Raw genomic sequence first — 20,651 nt, forward strand, 5'->3', positions numbered from 1 at the left:
GTCCCCGCTCTTTAGTAATGGTTTGCAGGGCATGCGTGCCTTCTTTACCTCAGCACGTAGATGCCTCCGCTGCCGGGTACCGCCTAGTGCCGCCAGGAAGACGTGCGCTCTTCCTCTCTGGCTCACCCGTCTGCTCTGACAGGTGCGAGACTTTCCCTTTGTCCTGAGGCTCTGCTGGCATCCTGGGACACGTCTAGAGTGACTTGATTTTCCTTCTTCCTGCTCAGTTTTGGAGATGTAAGTTCAATCTAAGGGCTCACGTCTTCCTCCAATTCTGAAACATGACCAGCTGCTTTCCCCGCTCTCTTCTCCCAGGACTCCTGCCGTACACACACTGAGCCTCTGACCTGCTCTCCATGTCTGTCAACTGTTCTTCTCATCTCTTCTGTCTGTACTGTGCTCTGTCTCTGCCTAATTTAATTATGTAAACACGATTCCTTCATCTGTGTGTGAGTGTTTCAAACATGCTCATTTTAAAGTCTTTATTATATTTTCCATAAATAAGGAGAATTCCTATTCCAATGGTGAATTTGTTAGCTGTCTTTGCTAGCCACCCACTTCTCACGAGCTGGAATTCTGGTGTCTGGGTTGTTACATTAGGGGTTGTTTTCATTTTCCTACTTCATTACTGGTGCCGCTCACCTCCTTCTGTCACTTGGCCTTGTGAGGGGTGGTCTCAAGCACCAGGCCACGGGGACACTGGGACCACACGGATCAGGGCAGTGCCAGCTAATCCAGTCCCCAGCAGGGAGGCTGCGCCCACGGCCCACTGGCCTACAGGTTGGCAGAAGGCGCCAGACCCTTCACAGTCTTTTCAGCCTCCTCTCGGCAGTGGGAAGCCCCCAGCGTCAAGTGGGAGGGTGCTCTGTGTGGCCGCCCGTGCGCCCAGGAGCCCACAGGCCCACAGCCAGCCCCGCTCACTGCAAGGTCAGTTTTCTTAGAGAGGTCAGCCACACCACTCTGGCTTTCTCTTCCCGCATTTCCCCTTTCATCACCGTGTGTTGGTGCAGAGCGAGCATCAGTGTGAAGCGACTCTGACATTTTAACCCTGTTTTTTACTGACGTTTACGAAATAAGAGCAAAACAGTGCAAGTTACCACAATGAATAAACACGATGTAAAAAATGGCAATGCTGGGGCCGGCCCGGTGGCGCAAGCAGTTGGGTGCGCGCGCTCCGCTGCGGCGGCCCGGGGTTCGCTGGTTCGGATCCCGGGCACGCACCAACGCACTGCTTTGGCAGGCCAAGCTGTGGCGGCGTCCCATATAAAGTGGAGGAGGATGGGCACGGATGTTAGCCCAGGGTCGTCTTCCTCGGCAAAAAAAGAGGAGGATTGGCGGATGTTAGCACAGGGCTGATCTCCTCAACAAAAAAAAAAAAAAAAAAAAAAAATGGCAATGCTGTCGAGGCTCAGCCATGTACAAAGACGGAGCCACCGAGTGACAGCTCGGAATGCCGACCAAGTCTGATTGCACTGACACAACAAGGACTGAGAGATGCTGATGTTTCACACATGTAGGTGAAACCAAAGCCCAAGTGTAAGAGGTGAAAATGCCTCTAAGTCCCAAAGCACCTCCTATATTTCATGGAAAAACAACATCAGAAGGCTGTCAGCCCCAGCACGCGCCAGGATTGACGCAGCGAGACGGTGCAGTCACCTTCCTCTGGGTCACCTGCAGGTAGCAGAACACAGCCGACAGCGCTGTAGGCAAAAACCATGTTTCATTACCTTATGTAACCAGAATTCTGGGGGTGGGTAGGTCGAGGTCTGGTGCAGCAATTAATCTCTTAAACCCACCAATCCCATGGTACATTTTTCATTGTAGATTCGTATCTTTTATACGTGGTCCTCCAATTATCCTAAACTGATGAGCACATAAAGGCATTTTTCTTCCTCCAGGCGAGATCTGGAAAAGCTGAACTGACAGGGATGCCAGCTCCTGAGGGAAGGCAGCACAGCGCCCTGATTCAGGGGGCCCCGAGGAGGGGCCAGGCCTGCGGATGCGTTCAAGTTACTCACACACGTAACCCCTGAGCACGTACTCACAACATGCCATCACCTACCTTCTTTCTCACCCCGGGCACTGCCCACGAGGAATCTGGACACTAAGGGTGTGCTCGACAAGGACAAGCAAGTAGAAATAAAGACACTCTGAGTGGGTCTGATCTGTAAAAGGTGTCCCCACAATAAGCCAAACGCGATCATTAACAGTGTCATGTAGCAGGGTCCTTGTAAGGATATCTTCCACACCTGGAAGAGAACGCAGCTGTTGACACGCGTGTTAGTGACGGCCGGCAGCTGCTGCTAAGCGCCCTGCAGAGCACAGGCACTGCACTGACTGTCCAGCGTGGGCCGGCAGCTGCTGCTAAGCGCCCTGCAGAGCACAGGCACTGCACTGACTGTCCAGCGTGGGCCGGCAGCTGCTGATAAGCGCCCTGCAGAGCACAGGCACTGCACTGACTGTCCAGCGTGGGCAGGCCTGAGTCTCCCAGGAAGCAGCTCTGCAGTGAGCATGGCAGCCCGACACCCAAAGGCATCATCCCAACACACTCAAACCGGTGAACCCTTTCGTAAGGCTGCTGAGCGCCGGCTGCTGCGACACGGACTGAACACACACGTCTCCATGTACGTGTCTGTGTGGTTATAATTTAATCCTCAGAACACGTCCTGGAGGTAGCTATCACTATCTCCCCCATTTCTAGAGGAAAACTCTGAAGCCCACCAAGGTTGGCGGGTGACATGTCTGGAGTCCCATGGAAGTCCGTGTCAGGACACAAACCCAGCGGCGTGCACGAGAACCAAATACTGACCAGGCTCCCGTGTGCACTTAGCACTGTGCCAGCCATGACGGAAAATGCAGAACTCAGGCTTGACCCAGGCCCTCCTGGGCTTTCCATCTAGTTGACGAGGCAGGACAACAGAAACTACCGTCTTCATGCAAACGTGAATATTCTATATTCACAAAAGAAATTAACCAGAAACTCATCCTAGCCCACCTGAAAGCGCTCGTTGGCTTTCCTCGCCTCACTGCACCCTCCCAGTGAAAGCCAGTCCCCTCACCTACGCCTCTCCTGAGCTTGGAGCCCAGGAGGAGACGCCCAGTCAGTAGAGGCTCCGGGGCGGGGGCCATGGGGTCACAGGCAAACCTTGAAGGCCCCCAGGCTGCCCACACCCTCACCTCTGGGGGCTTGAGGGCGTGAGCGCCTCCCCGCTGCTCTGGTTCTTGGTAAAAAGCAGTACTTTCTGCAAAATCACCACATCCTCTTGGGGAGTCAGGGCAGCTAGGAGGGTCTTCCTCAGGCTGGTACTGATCTCACACTGCGGCCCAATGGGCACACCCCCCCCCCCAGCCCCCCACAGCCCGACAGGAATGGGCTGCCAGCCTGCTCGTCCACCGAGGGAGCGTCTAACTTCAGGAAACGAATTTCAGGAGCCTCCAACCCTACAAGGTCCCCATCACATAGCAGGAGACGGACACAGGCAACCGGACAGAGCGCTCGGCCCTCAGTACAGAGCCGAATCTGTCCTCCGCCGTGTGACTCTGGCCAACCCAGGCCCCTCTCCCCTGCCAGGAGGGCAGAGGTTAGCCCCAGAAGCTGCTTCTCAAAAGTTCATGCCATGTTCTCTCCTTCCTGTATTTGGCAGTGACGATGGTTATCACAAAGCTAACGTCTTCCTAACAATCCTTCCTTTCCTGTGTGCGGCAGCCGAGGAGCGGTGAAGTGCCGGACGGATGCACACAGGCAGCCGCAGCTCAAGGAGGCCGGGCATGTGGTTTCAGAGGTCACGGGTTGTAGGTAGCCCCTCCTAAGCAGCGTCAGCCCTCAGGGTATCCAGCCTGCAGGGGACACCTGAGTCCAGGCCTGACCCTGACCCCGACCGGCCATGCACCTTGGGTAGGCACCAAACTCTCCACTCTAGTTTCCACATCTGTGAGAAGGCAACACTAAGTGACTTCTGAGCTCTTTACCAGAGCAAACCTTCAACCTCACTGTCGACTGTCTTGCCACACCTCAGTCAGGACAGGAATCCATTTAGCCGGAGAAGCAGGTGTGGAGGGGACGGCAGTGGGAAATGACTCCAGAAAAGACCTCGGGGAAGCGTCTGTTAGGGACCAAGGACGGAACACCTGTACCACCTGCGCTCACGGAAACTCACAGAAATGCAGGCCCTCGGGCCACATCCCATGGCAGAGTCCACGGAGCACTGAGGGGACGCCCAGCTGAGGCCCTGCTCCCTGCCTCTGGACACAGCCGCACACACCCTCTCCAGTTCATCTTCCTCTTTCTTTTCCTGGACTTCTGTCCACATCTCCCACACATCCTTCTGAAATCCCAAAATATAAGTCCCACAAGGGCAGGGACCGTGTTGACTGCCTTACACTCAGCAGCCACCAGAGCATCTGGAACATTCTACTAACATGTGTCTGTCGAGAGGAGGAATAAGGAACAAAAGAGAAGAAAACACAACTCCTGCCTCCTTGTTTTACAACCTCTTTAGAGACAGAAGCTGCTCTTATGACAGGAAACTGAGAGGACAGTGTCAACAAAGCCAGAAGAGCCGACTGAGGCGGCTGACGGTGGTTTATGGACGGACGACTCCGTGTCCCCGCCAGCAGGACAGAGACCACGACTGCCTCAGCATCAAGGGGTGAGAAGCAGCTTCTAGACTTCAGTGTTTTTGAATAGTTTCTGATCAGACTCTAGGAGATCTCACAGATACCTGAGAGGGGCCGTGGCAACTATTCATATTTCAAAAGCCCTATTAAATGATTTTCCACCATGACAGGGACACACGGCTACCCCATACGGCCAGAGTCCCACCGACCAGAACAGTGACACTGGTCACTGCAGGTTGCTCTAGGGCTGTGCCAGTTATTTACACCTGAGAAATGAAAAAAGAACAACAAACGCGTAACTTGATGTAGTTATTAGGGAGATACACAGCTCGCGCAATCCAAGCTACGAGCTGAAAAGGGACTGAATGCACTCCTGGTGCAGGTCAGGCCTCAGGGCCACCCAGGGGCCAGCCAAGGCTCCCGGCACTCCGGGACAGGGAAGTCAGCATCCCGCTGACCGCAGACAAGCCGTGAGGAACACTGCCCAAGTCACCAAACAGGTGCTGATGCCCCAGCCAAGCCCCCTGCTGCCTGTCAGCCCGCATCACGCCTCCTCACGCCCTCACAGGTGGGACACAGCCCGCCCTCCCAGCCCTCAGGCTGCATCGCCAAGTGTGAACTGGAACGACTGAGGGCGCTAACCCCAGACGCGTCCTTCAGTGCCCTCGACCCATGAAGGGAGCAGCTTGTACACTGCTGACGGTACATCAACACCACGCTGCAGCACGTTATTTTCCTATTTAACGCTGACTACCAGAGCGGAGAAAAATATAAATTATGAATATTTAGGGCCAGAAGAAACTTTAATCTTCCAAACCCCTCGCTGGACAGATGAGGACACTGATGTCCAGGATGTGAGGCACATTGTGGGGATGGCGCTGCGAGGCCATGGAGAACCAGAACTCGGCCCCTCTCGGCTCTACACCACAAGGTAACCATCGCTGTTCGCCGTGAACTTCTCTCAAACAAACCCACGGGGAGCCCAGAGGACCGGGCTGTGCTATAGGGCGGAGGCCCTACACTCTCACAGAGCCGTCCCAGGGTGACTTCCGGCTCTCGGCTCCTCTGGAGACGTTGGAGGTCCTCACCATCCAAGCCCGTTTTCCTCCGTCCCACCCGCAACACACAGCTTACCCAGATTAACAGGAAGAATGCAGCCACTTTCCTTTAGGACCCAGGAACACGGCCAATTTCTTTAAACTTTGGATTCAGAAATTAATATATGGAGGTTATCATGCCAGAAGCATGTAATGTGATACAAAAGTACCTTAAGAAAGCACTGTAGTAATTCAGAATGCTCTATCTTGAGAAGTATTTAGAGAAAGCGAGAGTAACCAGTAGATGGACAGATGGAGCTTTTAACAGAAAAACAGGAGGTCAAAGAATAACAGGATGCTCAACACACAGGTGGGATAAGAGGTCATCGACACCAGAGCAGCTCCTCCTCGGGAGCAAACACAGACTTTAAATGAAAAGTTTATTCCTCCTTATTATCAAAAATTATATGTTGGTTATTATAGAAATGGGGGAAATATGGAAAAGGAGAAAAGAAGCCGTCCACGGTTATTTGGTGCATTATTTTTTCCCTGTGCACGTAGGCTTCTCTTAGACTGCCCTAGTCATGCTATGTGCTCATTTTTTCCTTTTTAAGTTGAACATTTTAACATATTTTTCTTTGTTATACATTCTTGCAATATTTTTAATCGCTACTTAATACTCCATCAAGGAGCTAAGTCATAGCTTAACCATTAGATAGGTTGCTTCCAATCTTTTATAAAAATGCTACAATGAGGAGCTGAATACCTTTTGTGGGTTAATTTTTTTTAAAAACTATATTTGATTCTTTCCTTTGGATAGAGACCCAGGAGTGCAACTGCTGGGTGAAAGGCTACGAGCATGTTAAGGCTCCACGTCACGCCAAGAGGCTGCTTTCCAACAAGGGCGTGCCAGCTGTAACTTCCGTCACCCCATTCAGGAGGCCTATTCTATTACCCTCACAGTCGTAAAAACCCTCTGCTAACTTGATACCCGTATTCCAGTTAATACTGGTCAGAAACATGGTACCTGGTTCTAATTTACTTTTTTTTGTAACCAGTAGTGTTCTTTTTACTCCTTACTCTCCCACCAGCTTTTGAATCAGCTATTTTCCTCTTCTGTGATGTTTCTGTTCAAAAACAAAATAGCTTTTACCTAGTTCACTTCCAGTGTCACTGTTTCCACTCTGGAACACTGCAGCACCCAGAGTCACACTCTCTAGAAGCAAACACGTTCAGAAGACACTGCCGCCTCCAATACTAAAACTTTATTCACACACGTGGTCCTAACCACCACTAACCTTACAGATGTTTTCTTTTCACAGTGATAGAAAATAAAATTAAAGTCTGCCACTTACTCAGGAACTAGAACTAGGAATTTTTTTTAGGGTAACACACTAAACAGTCACTCCCTATGATGTTTCAGCCTCCAGTTTTGGACCTTCTTGGAGGGACCCATACATCAAAGTTCAAACATTACTTCTTAGACCTGTTTTGGAATTAGCCACATGAAAGCTAATTCCATTTATTCATTGAATTTTCACTTTTTCTAACATTATCTTTCAGAATTTATGTTCCAAAAATAATATCAAACTAAAATATTTAATTTTATAGCCAAGTCATGAACAAATGTTAAAAGTAAATAAACCAAAACCATATTATATTAAATTGGGGGCAATAACATGGATCAATAAGGTTCTTACCTTTCTCAGCTTTTCGGGGGAAAATTCTAAGCCAACGAGAAAAAGGGTAAAGAACACACCAAATTCTCCTAATGTCTCCACTTGTACAATAGACTGAAAAACAAGGACATTTTAAAACCATGTAATTTAATAGTTGACATGTCAAGTGTACTTCACAGAACAATCCTGTACTAACACACTCAGTGGGACTATCCACAAAAAACCACAGTAGTATTTTTTTAAAAAACTAATTCTTTGAACTTCCTTTATATCTAATTTAAACTTCCTGCTTGTAGTGTTTTTTTTTTTTTCCTTGACCAGCTGGAGGAATATTTTTATTTTATTTCCTAAGAACTAGCTCATGAACTCACCTGTTTTCAAGTTCATTAACTGCCTCTGTCATCTTCATTAGCTCCTTTCTTCAGCTTTCTTCGGGGGATCAGGAGGCGTAAACCTGACGTTAGTGCTCAGCTAATTCAGTGTTGTACTCTCCTCTGGGTTTGAGCACGACCAAGCAGGTGGATTTTCTCCTGAGTAGCAGATCTGGCCACATCCCACAGGCTTCGATAGACAGTATTCTCGTGTTCTGTATTAGTTTTGGTTGTTTTTAATGTGCGCTCACTACAGTGGAGAATGTCGTCTGCCCTATTCTGTTACTTACACTGGAGGCCCTCGCACACCCGTGCACTATCCCCTCCATACGCTCACGCAGTCTGTCAGCTCTCCCATGAACCCTGCCCTCTTTGTGGCCCCTTTCCTCCTTTACTTTCAACCTTTCTCAGTCACTTGATTGTCACTGACTCTCGTTTATTTACCTCTTCTCCTGACACCATCTGCACACCTCTCTCTCTTCATGGGGCAGTTCGCTCCACTTATATTCATTGCTGTAACACATTTGCTCTTACTTCCTTCACTTTATGTCTTCTGGGTTTTATGCATCTTTACCACTACTTTTCTTTTTTCTTTTATTTTTCTTCCCTTGTTAAAATCAGGCTATAACTTATGACTTCCAAGTAACAGACTTAATTAAATCTGTACGTCTCAACCAGATAAATGAAAGCCTATCAACTTCCTACTAGGAAAAGATAAACATTTCGGTACAATTACACTTCCTCCATTAACCACCTCCCACTTTGGCTAGTACGCTCTTGGATTTTTATCTTGGTCTACTGTGATTACATTATTTTCCCATGGTATAGATGATTTATTAAGAATTTTAATATTTATAGTATCCAGTTGTATCTATTTGCTAGTTATTTAGCCTTAATTCTTTGCTAATGAGCTATCTTTGCTGTTAAGGAAAAGCAAAATACATTTGGTTTTGCTCTGTTTGCAAACACTCTAGAAAGGGAGGGAGGGGACAAGGGCAGGAAGAGATTTTTCACCTACAGCTTTTCATATTGTTCTCAATCATGTGAAAATTACCTATTCAAAAAATTAAATTAAAACCACTCTCCCCAGAGGCCACCCTGCCAAGCTGAGCCCAGTCCGGGCGGCACCTCCCAGGCTGGTCAGTTGTGCTACCACTCACCGAGGCTCAGGGCTTCCAGCACAACCTCACCCCACCCGGCCAATCTGACCTCTGTTCACAGTAGTTTGGTGTGATGATTTCTTCACACCCCCTTCTGCTGTCGTCCCGTTGGGGAATCACAGAGGTCCTGTGACTGGGCAAGGCGCGTCAATCAGGAGCAAGGGAACACGGCCGAGAGTGGAGCGTCCCTCACCTTCCTCCTGTTCCCCCAACTGGGAAGCAGCAGGGAGGTTTCAAGGATTCTGTCGCTTATGTTCCACCACCCTGTATTGTTCCTTCTGTGTGGGCCTCAAGACACCTGTTCTTGGCATTCACTTTTCACTCCATCCAAGTCGTGTGTATACAGATGACAAACTGTGAAGCCCACAAGAGCCTGGGACTCCTCCCTCACCGTGAGGTGCTGTCTACAAGGACGGCGCTCGTGTTAACCTGTCCAGCAAGGGCTCCAGCAAAGCAGCTGCAGGGATCCCCGTCCTGGGTTCTCACAACGCTCTGCATCGAGACCAGATCATTCCTCACTGCTGTAGCAGCTTTTCAATGCATTAGGAATTTTTTAAAAATATATTTAATCCAGCATTTTTAGTTGCTCTCAGTGTCTGAATAATCTAGTCCATAATACTGGAAATAGAATCTTTAAAACCAATATAATTTAAAGACATACACAGGGTTATTTTCTCTAGTCACGTCGCCTATTCTTGAAGGAACAAAATGACTTTCTCACGGTTTAGAGATTTCTTATGAAACTTTAAAGGGCCTCTTCTTTAATACAGTTTATAAGAAACTGCTATCTTCGTTAATCCGAAACTTTTTAGTCTTCATGAATGTTTCTTTTGTATTCTGTTAAACAGATACTGAACCAGTTAAATTTTGTTCTTACCTTAATACTATTTAGTCCTGAAGGTCCCAGAAGTACACCACAAATAATATAACCAAACATTGTAGGCAATCCGATTGTCGTGCATAGCCAGCCACAAGGTAAAGACAACATTCCTATGGTAACAATGTCCTAATGTAAGAATAAACAATAAGAAACACACAAATTTAACATAATAGTTGGCAAGGAAAGGGTTGGTTGACAGAGAAAGCAGAAGGGGACAGTGTCCTGACTTCGCTGCATGGGAACGAATGGCTGAAGATGAAACAGAGGGGCTTTTAGTCCCAGTGTACCCAGAGCAGCTGGAAACAGCCAGAATGTGTTCTGGGAGTGGATGAGGTTAGCCTCCGAGGGTTACAACAAAATCTGTCTGTTCCACATAAGCCCTAGAGGAGCACTCTAAGGACTCTGAGCACGCGGAACCCACTCAGTCTTCTTGTCTGAAGCTGCAGAGCTGGTATCCTGGCGTAACGCACGTGCCTTCACCACTGGTTTCTCCACCACACAAAGTCAGCATAACCATCGCAGTAACAACTGATTCAGGCAAGAATCGTCAATGGGTGTGAAACCACTGGCGAAAGTTGGATGAGGAACAGGATACTCGTACATCTCAAACATTTCCCCAGAAATTACCTATTAATTTCAAAGGGGAAGAAAGAGTGACTTCACCGTGGAGACCCCGCCCCCGCACGGAGAGACTGATGGCGTCACTCTGCAGACTTGGCCCCTCCCGGTTCCATGCTCGGCACAGCCAGGGAAGGCAGCATCTGCAGACTTATCCTATTGATTCACGTCTATCAGTACAGCAGTCAGCCCCTTGACATAGCCCCTGGGGATCATTCATGTTCCTCACTGTCTCTAAGACCAGGTGCCTTGCCCAGGTTTCTTCTCCTGTACAAATTCCAGCGTCAAGGAGTTAGTTAGAGACCTGACAACTGACCTCGGTGCCACCAGCCTTCCTTGAGCAGGTGCCACCAGCCTTCCTTGAGCAGGCCACACCCGGTCACTCCTGTATCTACTCATTTCCATAAATCCAAGCAGTGATCTCAAACTGTTCACGCCAGCAATCTCACGTCTGTAAATAACCCCATGTCCTCTCACCAGGCTGGGTCCTCCGAGGGCGACATCTGCATCCGACGCCGTCTGGAGTGCCAGGCGTGGCTGGAGGAGATGGTTCTCACCCTGCATCCAGCATCTAAACAAAGCCTGTGCGATACCTGAGCCAAAACCGCTCTGCTGCTAACAAGGTTGTGTTAGTGAAGACAGTTTCTAGACAGCTGAAGCTTTAATCCCATCGTAGTAACTCCTAACTTCAAAAAGTCTTCCAAATTCTCAAAAGCAAAATTAATGTTCATTTTAAATATTAAAGTGCCTTATTCTTTTCGGGAAAAAAATCAAAAATTAAAAGAAAATGTTTCAAATCACAGAAAATGTAGGGGATTGCAGTAGAATCTCTGTTAGGAGGAAGGCCGTGCACCCTAACACAACGTTCAGAAAATAAAGCTCTCTCTCCCTGGACACGCTCCCCAGGAAGCGGGGGAGCCGGTGGGAGTCCAGCCCAGCACACAACGCTGAGAGCAGAGCCAGCAGACAGACAGACAGACTACCTTTATGAAGTGGTGATCTGCACGCGGGATGGTCGCGTCCCTGGGCTTGGTCAAAATATACCGGTTGTTCTGGGAGTCGATCAGCATGCTGAGACCTAAATCATCCTCCACCTCCCGTTTCGTGAGATTTTGCTTAGAATTGGCCTCTTCTTCCTCCACCCTCAGAACTGCCTCAAAATTGACCCCTTTGACCTATAAGAATAACCAATATTATGTGATTAAAACCAACTAAATGTCTTCAAGTTCAAGTTTTAGAGAGTAACATATACAGAAGAATGATTTAGTTTTCTATCAAGTGCGATGAAAGATCAATAAATGTTCACTAACATGAATTCAGAAAATTTTTTCAATTAAAAAAGTGATTTAGGGGCTGGCTCGTGGCCCAGTGGTTAAAGTTCTGCACACTCTACTTCAGCGGCCCGGGTTCACGTGTTTGGATCCCCGGTGCGGACCTACTCCACTCATCAGCGATGCTGTGGTGGCATCCCACATACAAAATGGAGGAAGACTGGCACAGATGTTCGCTCAGGGCTAATATTCCTCAAGCAAATAAAAAAAAAGAGGAATACTGCCAACAGATGTTAGCTCAGGGTGAATCTTCCTCAGCAAAAAAAAAAAAAAAAAAGTGATTTAAGGATGGAAGTGTTTAGGATTCCTATGACTTCCAAATACCTACTTTACCTGATTCGGGGTGTGACATTGTGATTTGTAACAAGAAATATGTATTTGGTCTTCATCTCCTTTCCCGCCTCACAGCTCTCAAAACCCGTGTAATTTCCTAAGTAATAAGAGTGATGGGAACATGTTTTGTTCTATTTGGTCTTTTGCCCTGGGTTCCCGAAACAGCTCCGGAGCGACAGAGGTGAAGGGATCCTCTCGTTGCTCATAACGAGCCCCTTGCAGCCTCCTGTGAGTTTACGGTAGGAGGTGACTTTTGGAAAGCTCCTAGAGAGCCTCGGATGGGGCTGGTCCCCAGAGGAACCAGCCACGTGGTGAGACGGTTGAACTTCAGCCCCACTCTGACCACCGGGACGGGTCAAGAGGTCGAGGTAATCACAAGCCTACAGAATGAAGCCTTCATAAAAACCCTTCAAATACGGGGGTCAGAGAGCTTCCGGGTTGGGGAACACGTGGAGGTGCTTAGCAGGAGGGTAGCACCCAGAGAGGGCAGGGAAGCTCCACACCCCTCCCCACACCTTGCCCTGTGCATCTCTTCCCTCTGGCTGTTCCTGAGCTGTATCCTTTATAATAAACTGGTGATCTAGTAAATAAACTGTTTTTCCGAGTTCTGTGAGCCGCTCTAGCAAATTATGGAGCTCGAGGAGGGGGTCCGGGGACCCTCCAAGGCTGGGATTGGCATCTGAAATGGAGGGGCAGTCTGGGACTGAGCCCTTGTCTGTGGGGTCTGCGCTAACCTAGCAGGTGGTGTCAGAACTGAAGTGACCTGCAGACTCCCCACTGGTGCTGCAGAGAAGTGGAGAACTGCGTGGTGCGGAAACCCTGACGACCCGGAGGACAGATGTGTTCAGTGAACACTGGAGAAAGGGAACGAGGGTTTTACTTTCAGGGGCGTATTCTTTGGAAAATCCACAGCCCTTAAAACACTTATGCGCCCCCTCACCCCATCGTCAGTGAGTTCTAATAACACCCCTCCCTTTCACTCTATTTTCATTCTCCCTTCTTCTCTAACCCTGTTCTGATTTGTGTGTAGTATCCAACGCTTTTTGAGTCCATTCCAAGACTCTCAGTCAGTTTTCAGAATTCATCTCATTTTTTCCAAAGACTCCTGGGCACATTATGACAAATGAGCAGTCTGAACTCTTGCTTCAGGCACGAAGACCATTCCCTCCAAGAGTTTACTACTCCCCTGGCAGTCGGCACTGGAACCTGAGTGTCCAGGGGTCCAGGGAGCCTTCTGGAGACCACAGTCCCAGACCACCGAGGGCAAACCTGGGAAACAGACGAGCTGCTGACGGGGCTGGCAAGAACACGAAGAGCAAGGAAAGAACAACCTGTGCGCCTCTGCAAGACCAAAGCGGATTACTACCCGGGATGCGGGACGTCTCAGTCTCGTCTGCACTCCCACCTACACTAACAACACACCAGCCAATAGTCTCAACAGCAGGACCTTTCGGTAAGAAGCTCGGCAGGTGAAGAGGAGCCTGCTCTGGAATGCTACTTACTGATTTATTGTCATCAAAAGCGTGTTCTTCTATTTCCTCTTCTAAACGATCTGCTGCCTTTCTTACATCTTCAAGAATTTCATCAAGCATGGACAAACTTCTGTTTCGATGTTGCATGTTTTTGAGGGCTTCCACTTGATGCTTTTCTGCTGCCAGAAGTTCCACATATTCTGTCTCCTCCTGTTCATTTGTAAGAAATGAAGAATGGTGTTTATTAGGAAATAAACCAGGATATGACTTCCATTCAGGCACCTGGCCTGACCACACCAACCAACACACTCTTTCTGTCAAATACTCCTGTTCGTAAATGCACAGTTCTAGCTCTGGTCAGCTAGGGACGGTCAAGTGTCCTAGATTACTCAGACATAACCAAGCTTAGGAAAGTGTTTAGGGAAAGCTATTTATACAGACACATCCACAAATGTAATATACCACTGGAAATAAACTCCGAAGGTCATCTATTCATACAAAAATCACTTGCTGCATACTGATGATGTTCCAGGCACCATGCCCACTATGTATGGATGTACAGTTGTCCTTTCAAACAGCTGTGATAATTGATTATTTAGCTATAAATTTCTAAGCAGGATACCCACAGTCAAATTCCAAGTTACAAAGGGGAAATTGTTCCAGAAGAATCTGACAGCGTTAGTTACTTGGAAAATTGATGGATGGTGCTGGTAACAGTTTAATACACGTATTTTATAAAATCACATTTAAACTCAAGCTAACTTAATCAAATCAATAACCTTACTATTAAAATATTTATTTGCATTTAAAGGGGGGTGGGGCACAGCTGGGACAGAGAAGTCGCAGGCCAGTCCCGGGGCAAGACCTCAACTCCGGGGGCCGGCCCCGTGGCTTAGCGGTTGAGTGCGCGTGCTCCACTACTGGCGGCCCGGGTTCGGATCCCAGGCGCGCACCACGCACCGCTTCTCCGGCCATGCTGAGGCCGCGTCCCACATACAGCAACTAGAAGGATGTGCAACTATGACATACAACTATCTACTGGGGCTTTGGGGAAGAAAAAAAGGAGGAGGATTGGCAATAGATGTTAGCTCAGAGCCGGTCTTCCTCAGCAAAAAGAGGAGGATCAGCATGGAAGTGTCACCGCAACACCTCCAACACAAGGCTGCGGGCTGCCAGTACCTGGACTATCTCAGCTATGGGGCAGGAACCGGCAGTATATGCTGCAATACAGCTCACTCAAGGGCAGGAAGCATGCATGTTTGGATCTATGTCACTCAAACTCACGTTTGTTCTCTACTTCATAGTAAACCTACCTCAAATCAATACCACTAAGTGTCCCCCTTCAAAACCAAGGAGTTTTCACTCCCAACTGTCCAGAGGATCTGGTAAGGCAGGAAGCCCTGTTCAGAGAGCACGTCCTGGTCTGTTTCTAACGCACATTAACACACAGAAAACAAACCACACGACGGAACCAAGGTGGCTGAAAACCCCGACTGAGCCGTTGGCCCCATGACCATATTTCCACCAAAAATACCTCGCTTTGGTAAAGACAGTTTAATAAGTCTAACTCTTCCCTACTTTTTAAGCTGTGCAGTAATACCATAACCTTTCTATGGAGATGAAATGATATTTTACATATTTAAAGTACCTGGCACGTAATAGATGGCTTAAACGATAGCTTAAAAATTTACATAAATACAGTAATGGTTTTTGCTCAACATTTTAAAAGTATATTCATCAAAATCCCTCATTCAAATGTATACATTTGTTTAAAGCTAATTTTAATACTTTTGTTTTCAGTCTGTGGACGTTGAAGAAAGTCAACCTTCCCACTAAAAGGAATTCTTGCCAGAAACTCAAGATGTTGACCACAATTACAAAGATACTTATTTCAACAGCAGCGTATTGGGATAAGGTGAGTAACTATTTTAATTACCAGAGATTTCCACGAGAGAGAAAAGCACTGGAGAACAACTCCTCCTGGAAGTGACAAAACGTAACTACACTAAGACATTATTCTAAAGGAGAGGTTCTCCTGCGCGTCCATCCGTGCGCGACTATGAACAGACGCCCCAACGGGCCGACCACACCCGACGAAGCATCAGCACTGTCCCCGTCCTCCCTGCACCTCCACTCTCTGCTCCGAGTGGACTCACCTTTATGGCAGCCTCTCGAAGGGCCTCCAGGCGCTGCCTGCTGCTCTCCTTCATGTTCACCACATCTCTGTAATCTCCCTGCAGGGCTCTCTGGAGACCATAGATAGCCTGGAAGACTGAATTTTCACTTTCGTTCAGCTCTTTTTGGAAAATTTCAAATGTGTGCACCTGAAACAGTCTCTCTTCATCCGACAGGCTGGCATCTCTCTCCACTGCTCTGATTGCATTTTTCAGTTTGTTCAGAACAGCGGCTTTTTGGCGAAGAAGCCCGGAGAGCTTTCTGCAACTATCCAGGACCCACTGCCTCCTCTGAGTGACAGCTGCCCCTCTGCCTCGGTGTAACTTGATGGCATGTTTCGCCACCTCTTCATGCTCCGCAGCATTCGCTATCCAATGAAGTAACGGAAGCAACATCCAGAAGTAATTTTTTTCCAATACCTTCATGGTCCAATTTTAGAGGACAGGGCCAGGCAGTCCAAAGAGTCCTGCTAAGCTGAGATTGCATTTTAGATACACATTTTCAGCTGAAAAAGAGATTTATTGTTATATACAGTTGAATGATGATTCATCACTATCGAGATCACATTTAAAGTATTGAACAATTATATCCAGAAAACTATCGCTTTTCTAAAGAAAATGTTATTTTTCCCAGGTTAATATTAACATCTGAACTATTTACTGCACCTAGACTAAAATCAAGCACTCACTGTTAACTGTGGTGTCTAGTAAAGACTTGAGATTAAAGGTTACATCTGAATTTAAAGGCAATTTTTTAAAGGAAAACTCAGCCTCATATATGCACGTCTACCATGTGCAAAAGACAAAAGCCAATTCCATTTAAGAGGGTCCATGTATCAAAGGCCAGAAAATACCGTCAACTTCCCCCATCACAGATCAGCAAACCACCGGGGGAAACATGTTCCATGTCATTCCAGAAACAACATCTTTCAAGCTCCTATTAGCTTGCCCTGCCATATTGTTTGCTTTCCAAAATCATTTGGAATTTTGCCAAATTTCCAAAGTCAGTCTACAGTTAAGTGCTAACAAGATGTCAAGGATAGAAAAAAAAAAAAAATCACAAAATACAACCACATCTGGATCTCTAGGGTGTCATTAAACATTCAAACATTTTCCATCGCCCAAACTCAGGCTCCTCTCCCTCTCTCCAGGAAGACCTCTAGCAGCATGGACCTGATAAGCTGAAGGTTCCGTGCGGGCAGCAGGGGCAGCTGAAGCCGTGGGGTCCGAATTACAACGAGCAGAGGGCAAGGCCGCCCCCAAAGGACAGCAGGATCAGTGTCAGCAAGGTCACTGAGAAAGAACAACCTCAGAGAGAGGACAGCAGAGACTGAAGAAGGAAGAAGTCACAAACGCAAGAGAGGGCCAGGAAGATATGCACTAACAATACCCACTGAACCTGGCGACTAGCACAGGCAGTTATGCCAAAAAAGAAAACTAAACAAAACCGACCATTTACACAGGACTTATGGTTTAAAGGAAACAAACATTAACAGACACCATCGAATCATTCTTAACAGCAGCATCCAGTGGACTATCGTGTCAAGAATTCCCACTCAATAGTCAAATGTACCAACACTTTCCCCGCCTGGGGGTCTGTTTACTAAAACATAAGTCTATAATTTCACCGGTCATCCCAATTCTAACACGTTTAACCTGGTTAAACCCAGGCAAAGCAGATTAGATACAGCAAAAGTAAGAGTGAGGCATTTCTAGAGATAGTGTTCTGGCCAAACAAGAAATAACAGCTGATAGAAGAGGAGACAAAACAGAGCTTGTGAAAAACAAACACAGGAACTCAGCGAAGACTCACAGCCCAGTGAGCCAGGAGGGCTCAGGGCTCCAGGCACTTCAACGGATCTCGAAAAGACCACTACTGGGGAGAACAGAGCGACTCATGCTCAGAATCACAAGCAAAGTCACCAAGAAAAGGCTATGTCCTGGCTCAATATTCTGGTTAAAATGTCAGGAAACTGTTCAATTTCAATGCATTTTTAGATACGTCAGCTCCTAACGTCACATAGAGAGTTCACTTACCTGGAAGAGTTCACTTCCTAACAAGGAGGGTAAACAAGAATGTGCTGTTTGAATCGCTCAATTGTACATTACAGTTTTAATATAAGTAAAAGTTACCACCTTAAAAACAAATAAACGATTAACCAATCATAATGACACCTAGCAATATACTTGATCTGTTATTTTAATGACTCATTTAATTGCTAAGCTTCTACTGCTCCCAGGGAGAGAAAGAATTTGGTCCTTCTGAAGTGCATACTTTCAGTATTTTTCATAACAAAAACAGAAATTTCAGATGCTTCATTTATGCTTCCATTTTCCCCAAAAGATCTCAAAGAGTGATTATTTTATGGATTTCAGACTTTAGAAAAATAACCTCTGTGACTAACACCCCTCTGTTCATCTCTGATTCCTTCTTCAAACAAGTTCCTGAAATTAAATAGTTATCCCTCTACCCATAATACCTAAGGGAGCTATTAATTTTTACAAGAAATCTTTGAGAATTTTAGTTGTAGGCATACTAATATTTTCACTGAAACAAACTTATATCATGAACATGAAATTAAATTATTTCTAGACCTTTAAAATATAGATCACCCCTTTTCCACAAACTATTTCATTTTACCTTCAAACTTGGCTACCAGATCCTATGGACTACTAAATTGTAGCATGCTTTTTCTAGAGTAAATAGTAAGCATTTTTAGTTTCAGTGTCATTTTGTTATTGTTATTTTTAAGTATAAAAAAGACAATTTGGATTTGTTGTGTTTTTATAATGAATTCTTAAAATTTCTATATCTTAAACTGCTCATACACACAACCTGGGTGGGTCTCAAGGCTGAGTGAGGAGAGCCTATCACACACCATGTGACTCCATTTATACAACATTCTTGAAATGACAAACTGTAGAGATGGAGAGCAGATGGTGGCGGTCAGGGAGGGGGAGGAGGTGGCTGTGGCTGTGACAAGGCAGCAGGAGGGACCCTGTGGGACAGTGGCCACACAAATCTATACATGTGACAGAATTGCACAGATCTATACACACACACACACACACACACACACACACGAATGCATGTAAAACCAGTGCGATCTGAATGAGACGGGTGGACCGTGTCTGTGCAGTCTCCTGCTTATACAGCTTTGCAAGGAGCTACCGCTGGGGATAACAGGGTGAAGGGTCTACAGGACTCTCTGTATTATTTCTTACAACTGTATGCGAATCTGTCATCATCTCAGAATAAAGGTTTAAGAATGTTGTATGAATGCTCACCATTTCTCACCAAACTCTTATTAGGTGTAATGATCACCATTCACATTGCAGAGCAAGGAAAGCATGCCCATGACACTTTTTGTGCTTTAAATGAGGAAATCCCCTAAAACAGAGCCAGAGGTTCTCAGGATGCCTCAGCTACAGCAAAATCCAAGGTTACTTTTCTTTTAGAGCAATAGCAAAATCAATACTCTGGGCACAATCCCTCTCTAAAAGTTTCTATTTATACATATTCTAACATTAATTAAAATATATCTCTCCAACTTTGCCAAATTTCTAATGGGTTTTACTTGTTTTTATAAATGCAGAACAGGAATTCCAAAAATTACTTTAAAATTGATGAGATTATTTGATTAAAAAGAAATATTTGTAATAAACGTCTTAATTTAGAATAAAACGGCAAATGGGTTCACCATTAAGCCTACTCAAAAAAAAACCTTCCAATACTTTTAATTCACTGCCATTTTACATAAAAATCACATTAGTCTTACTCTATTGAGAATTTTTAGTAATGTAGAAATGTCACATATCATCTATTGGATAAAAAGCTGAAAAGCAAAGCATAATAATGTAGTCTAAGATCAGGCTTTTTCAGAGCAAAGTCACCAAAGGTCAAAATTTCTCCCGTGTACTCTCACTGCGCTCTCAGGACTGTGGTATGATGAGACCATCTCCTTAGACACCTGCTGTTAGGACCCACAGTGCCCTGGAGCCCTAGGGTGACTGGAGTCCCTTCAGGGAATGGGGGAGGGGGGAAGAAGGGGAGGGGAGGCAGAGGGGGAGGGAGGAAGAAGGGGGAAGGGAGGCAGAGCGGGGAGCAACTCTTCGATTTTTTCAGTTTTATATAATGGGCTCAAATTTGAAAATCTCGCAGCTCTGCCTCCTAGCCTTTCTGCCCACATGTAGCCACAGGACTCTCCACCCTGTCTCTTCCTCAGGACCTTCCAGACCCACGGACTCAGATTTACATGATCCAATTGCTGAAAAAGAACCTAGTTTACTTACCCTCCTAGTGTAGCAGCCACTGTCTGCTGGGCAGAGGCCACTGGGCCAGGCTCTGACACAGCTCTCAGGACAGCCCACCCACGGTGCCAGCCAGTGTCCACTCAGCTGAACTCGGGCCCTAAGTGTGGGGGGTACTGACCTGGTACCAAGTGTGGCCGGCCTGGGGCTAAGGGCAGGAAATTCCGGAGCAGGCAGTGGGGGTGTGGCAGGAACAGGGTTAACGAGTCCGGTACCAGTTATTCAGTTTCCTCTGAAAAAAGGAAAATATGATGATTATTTGTAGTAAATGGTTTAAAATTGGAATTTCTTCGTAACACCACCGACATTTCTAGGTTCAGCACGAAACAGTAACAGAACAGGCAACAAACGAGGAGCTTGTGGCAAGGTCTCAGGACACCATGAAACCCCCAACAGAAATAAACCACCTCAATCTAATTCGTGGAGGATTTAACTTAAAAAGCATATTTTAAACTTCAACAAATTGACTGATGTAAAGTATACTTCTTAAAAGATAAAGCACTTATCATGCTGTAAATAGAATTTATGGTTGATTCACATCTAATTAATAAAAGAATTGGACAATGAGTTCAGAAAAGGAGAGAGGAAGGAAAGAGAAAAAATTCGTATGGACATTAAAAAGCTTCAAAGTACACATTGTTAATTAAAGTCTACAAAAACCAAATACC

The 20,651-nt window shown here is 46.5% G+C and overlaps 1 protein-coding gene across 9 annotated transcripts in view; it reads right to left on the reverse strand.

Moving 5' to 3' along the window:
* The window catches only part of SLC9D1 (solute carrier family 9 member D1), a 47,151-nt gene that overhangs the window by 25,191 nt on the left and 1,309 nt on the right, over positions 1-20,651 (reverse strand). For 5 of the 9 annotated variants that reach the window (XM_004423187.3, XM_087435799.1, XM_087435795.1 and 2 more), the window contains exons 2-8: positions 20,105-20,215; positions 15,655-16,178; positions 13,529-13,708; positions 11,346-11,537; positions 9,742-9,870; positions 7,355-7,447; positions 2,063-2,249 (exon numbers count right to left, since the gene is read on the reverse strand). In XM_004423187.3, the coding sequence (XP_004423244.1) occupies positions 2,063-2,249; positions 7,355-7,447; positions 9,742-9,870; positions 11,346-11,537; positions 13,529-13,708; positions 15,655-16,098 (1,225 nt within the window). In that variant the 5' untranslated portion in view covers positions 16,099-16,178; positions 20,105-20,215. The other 4 variants (XM_087435802.1, XM_087435801.1, XM_087435797.1 and 1 more) reach the window with 3 other exon arrangements.

This window comes from Ceratotherium simum, chromosome 10 (assembly GCF_057802395.1).
Source record: "Ceratotherium simum simum isolate JZ-2026a chromosome 10, ASM5780239v1, whole genome shotgun sequence".
In the NCBI taxonomy this organism is placed as follows: domain Eukaryota; kingdom Metazoa; phylum Chordata; class Mammalia; order Perissodactyla; family Rhinocerotidae; genus Ceratotherium; species Ceratotherium simum.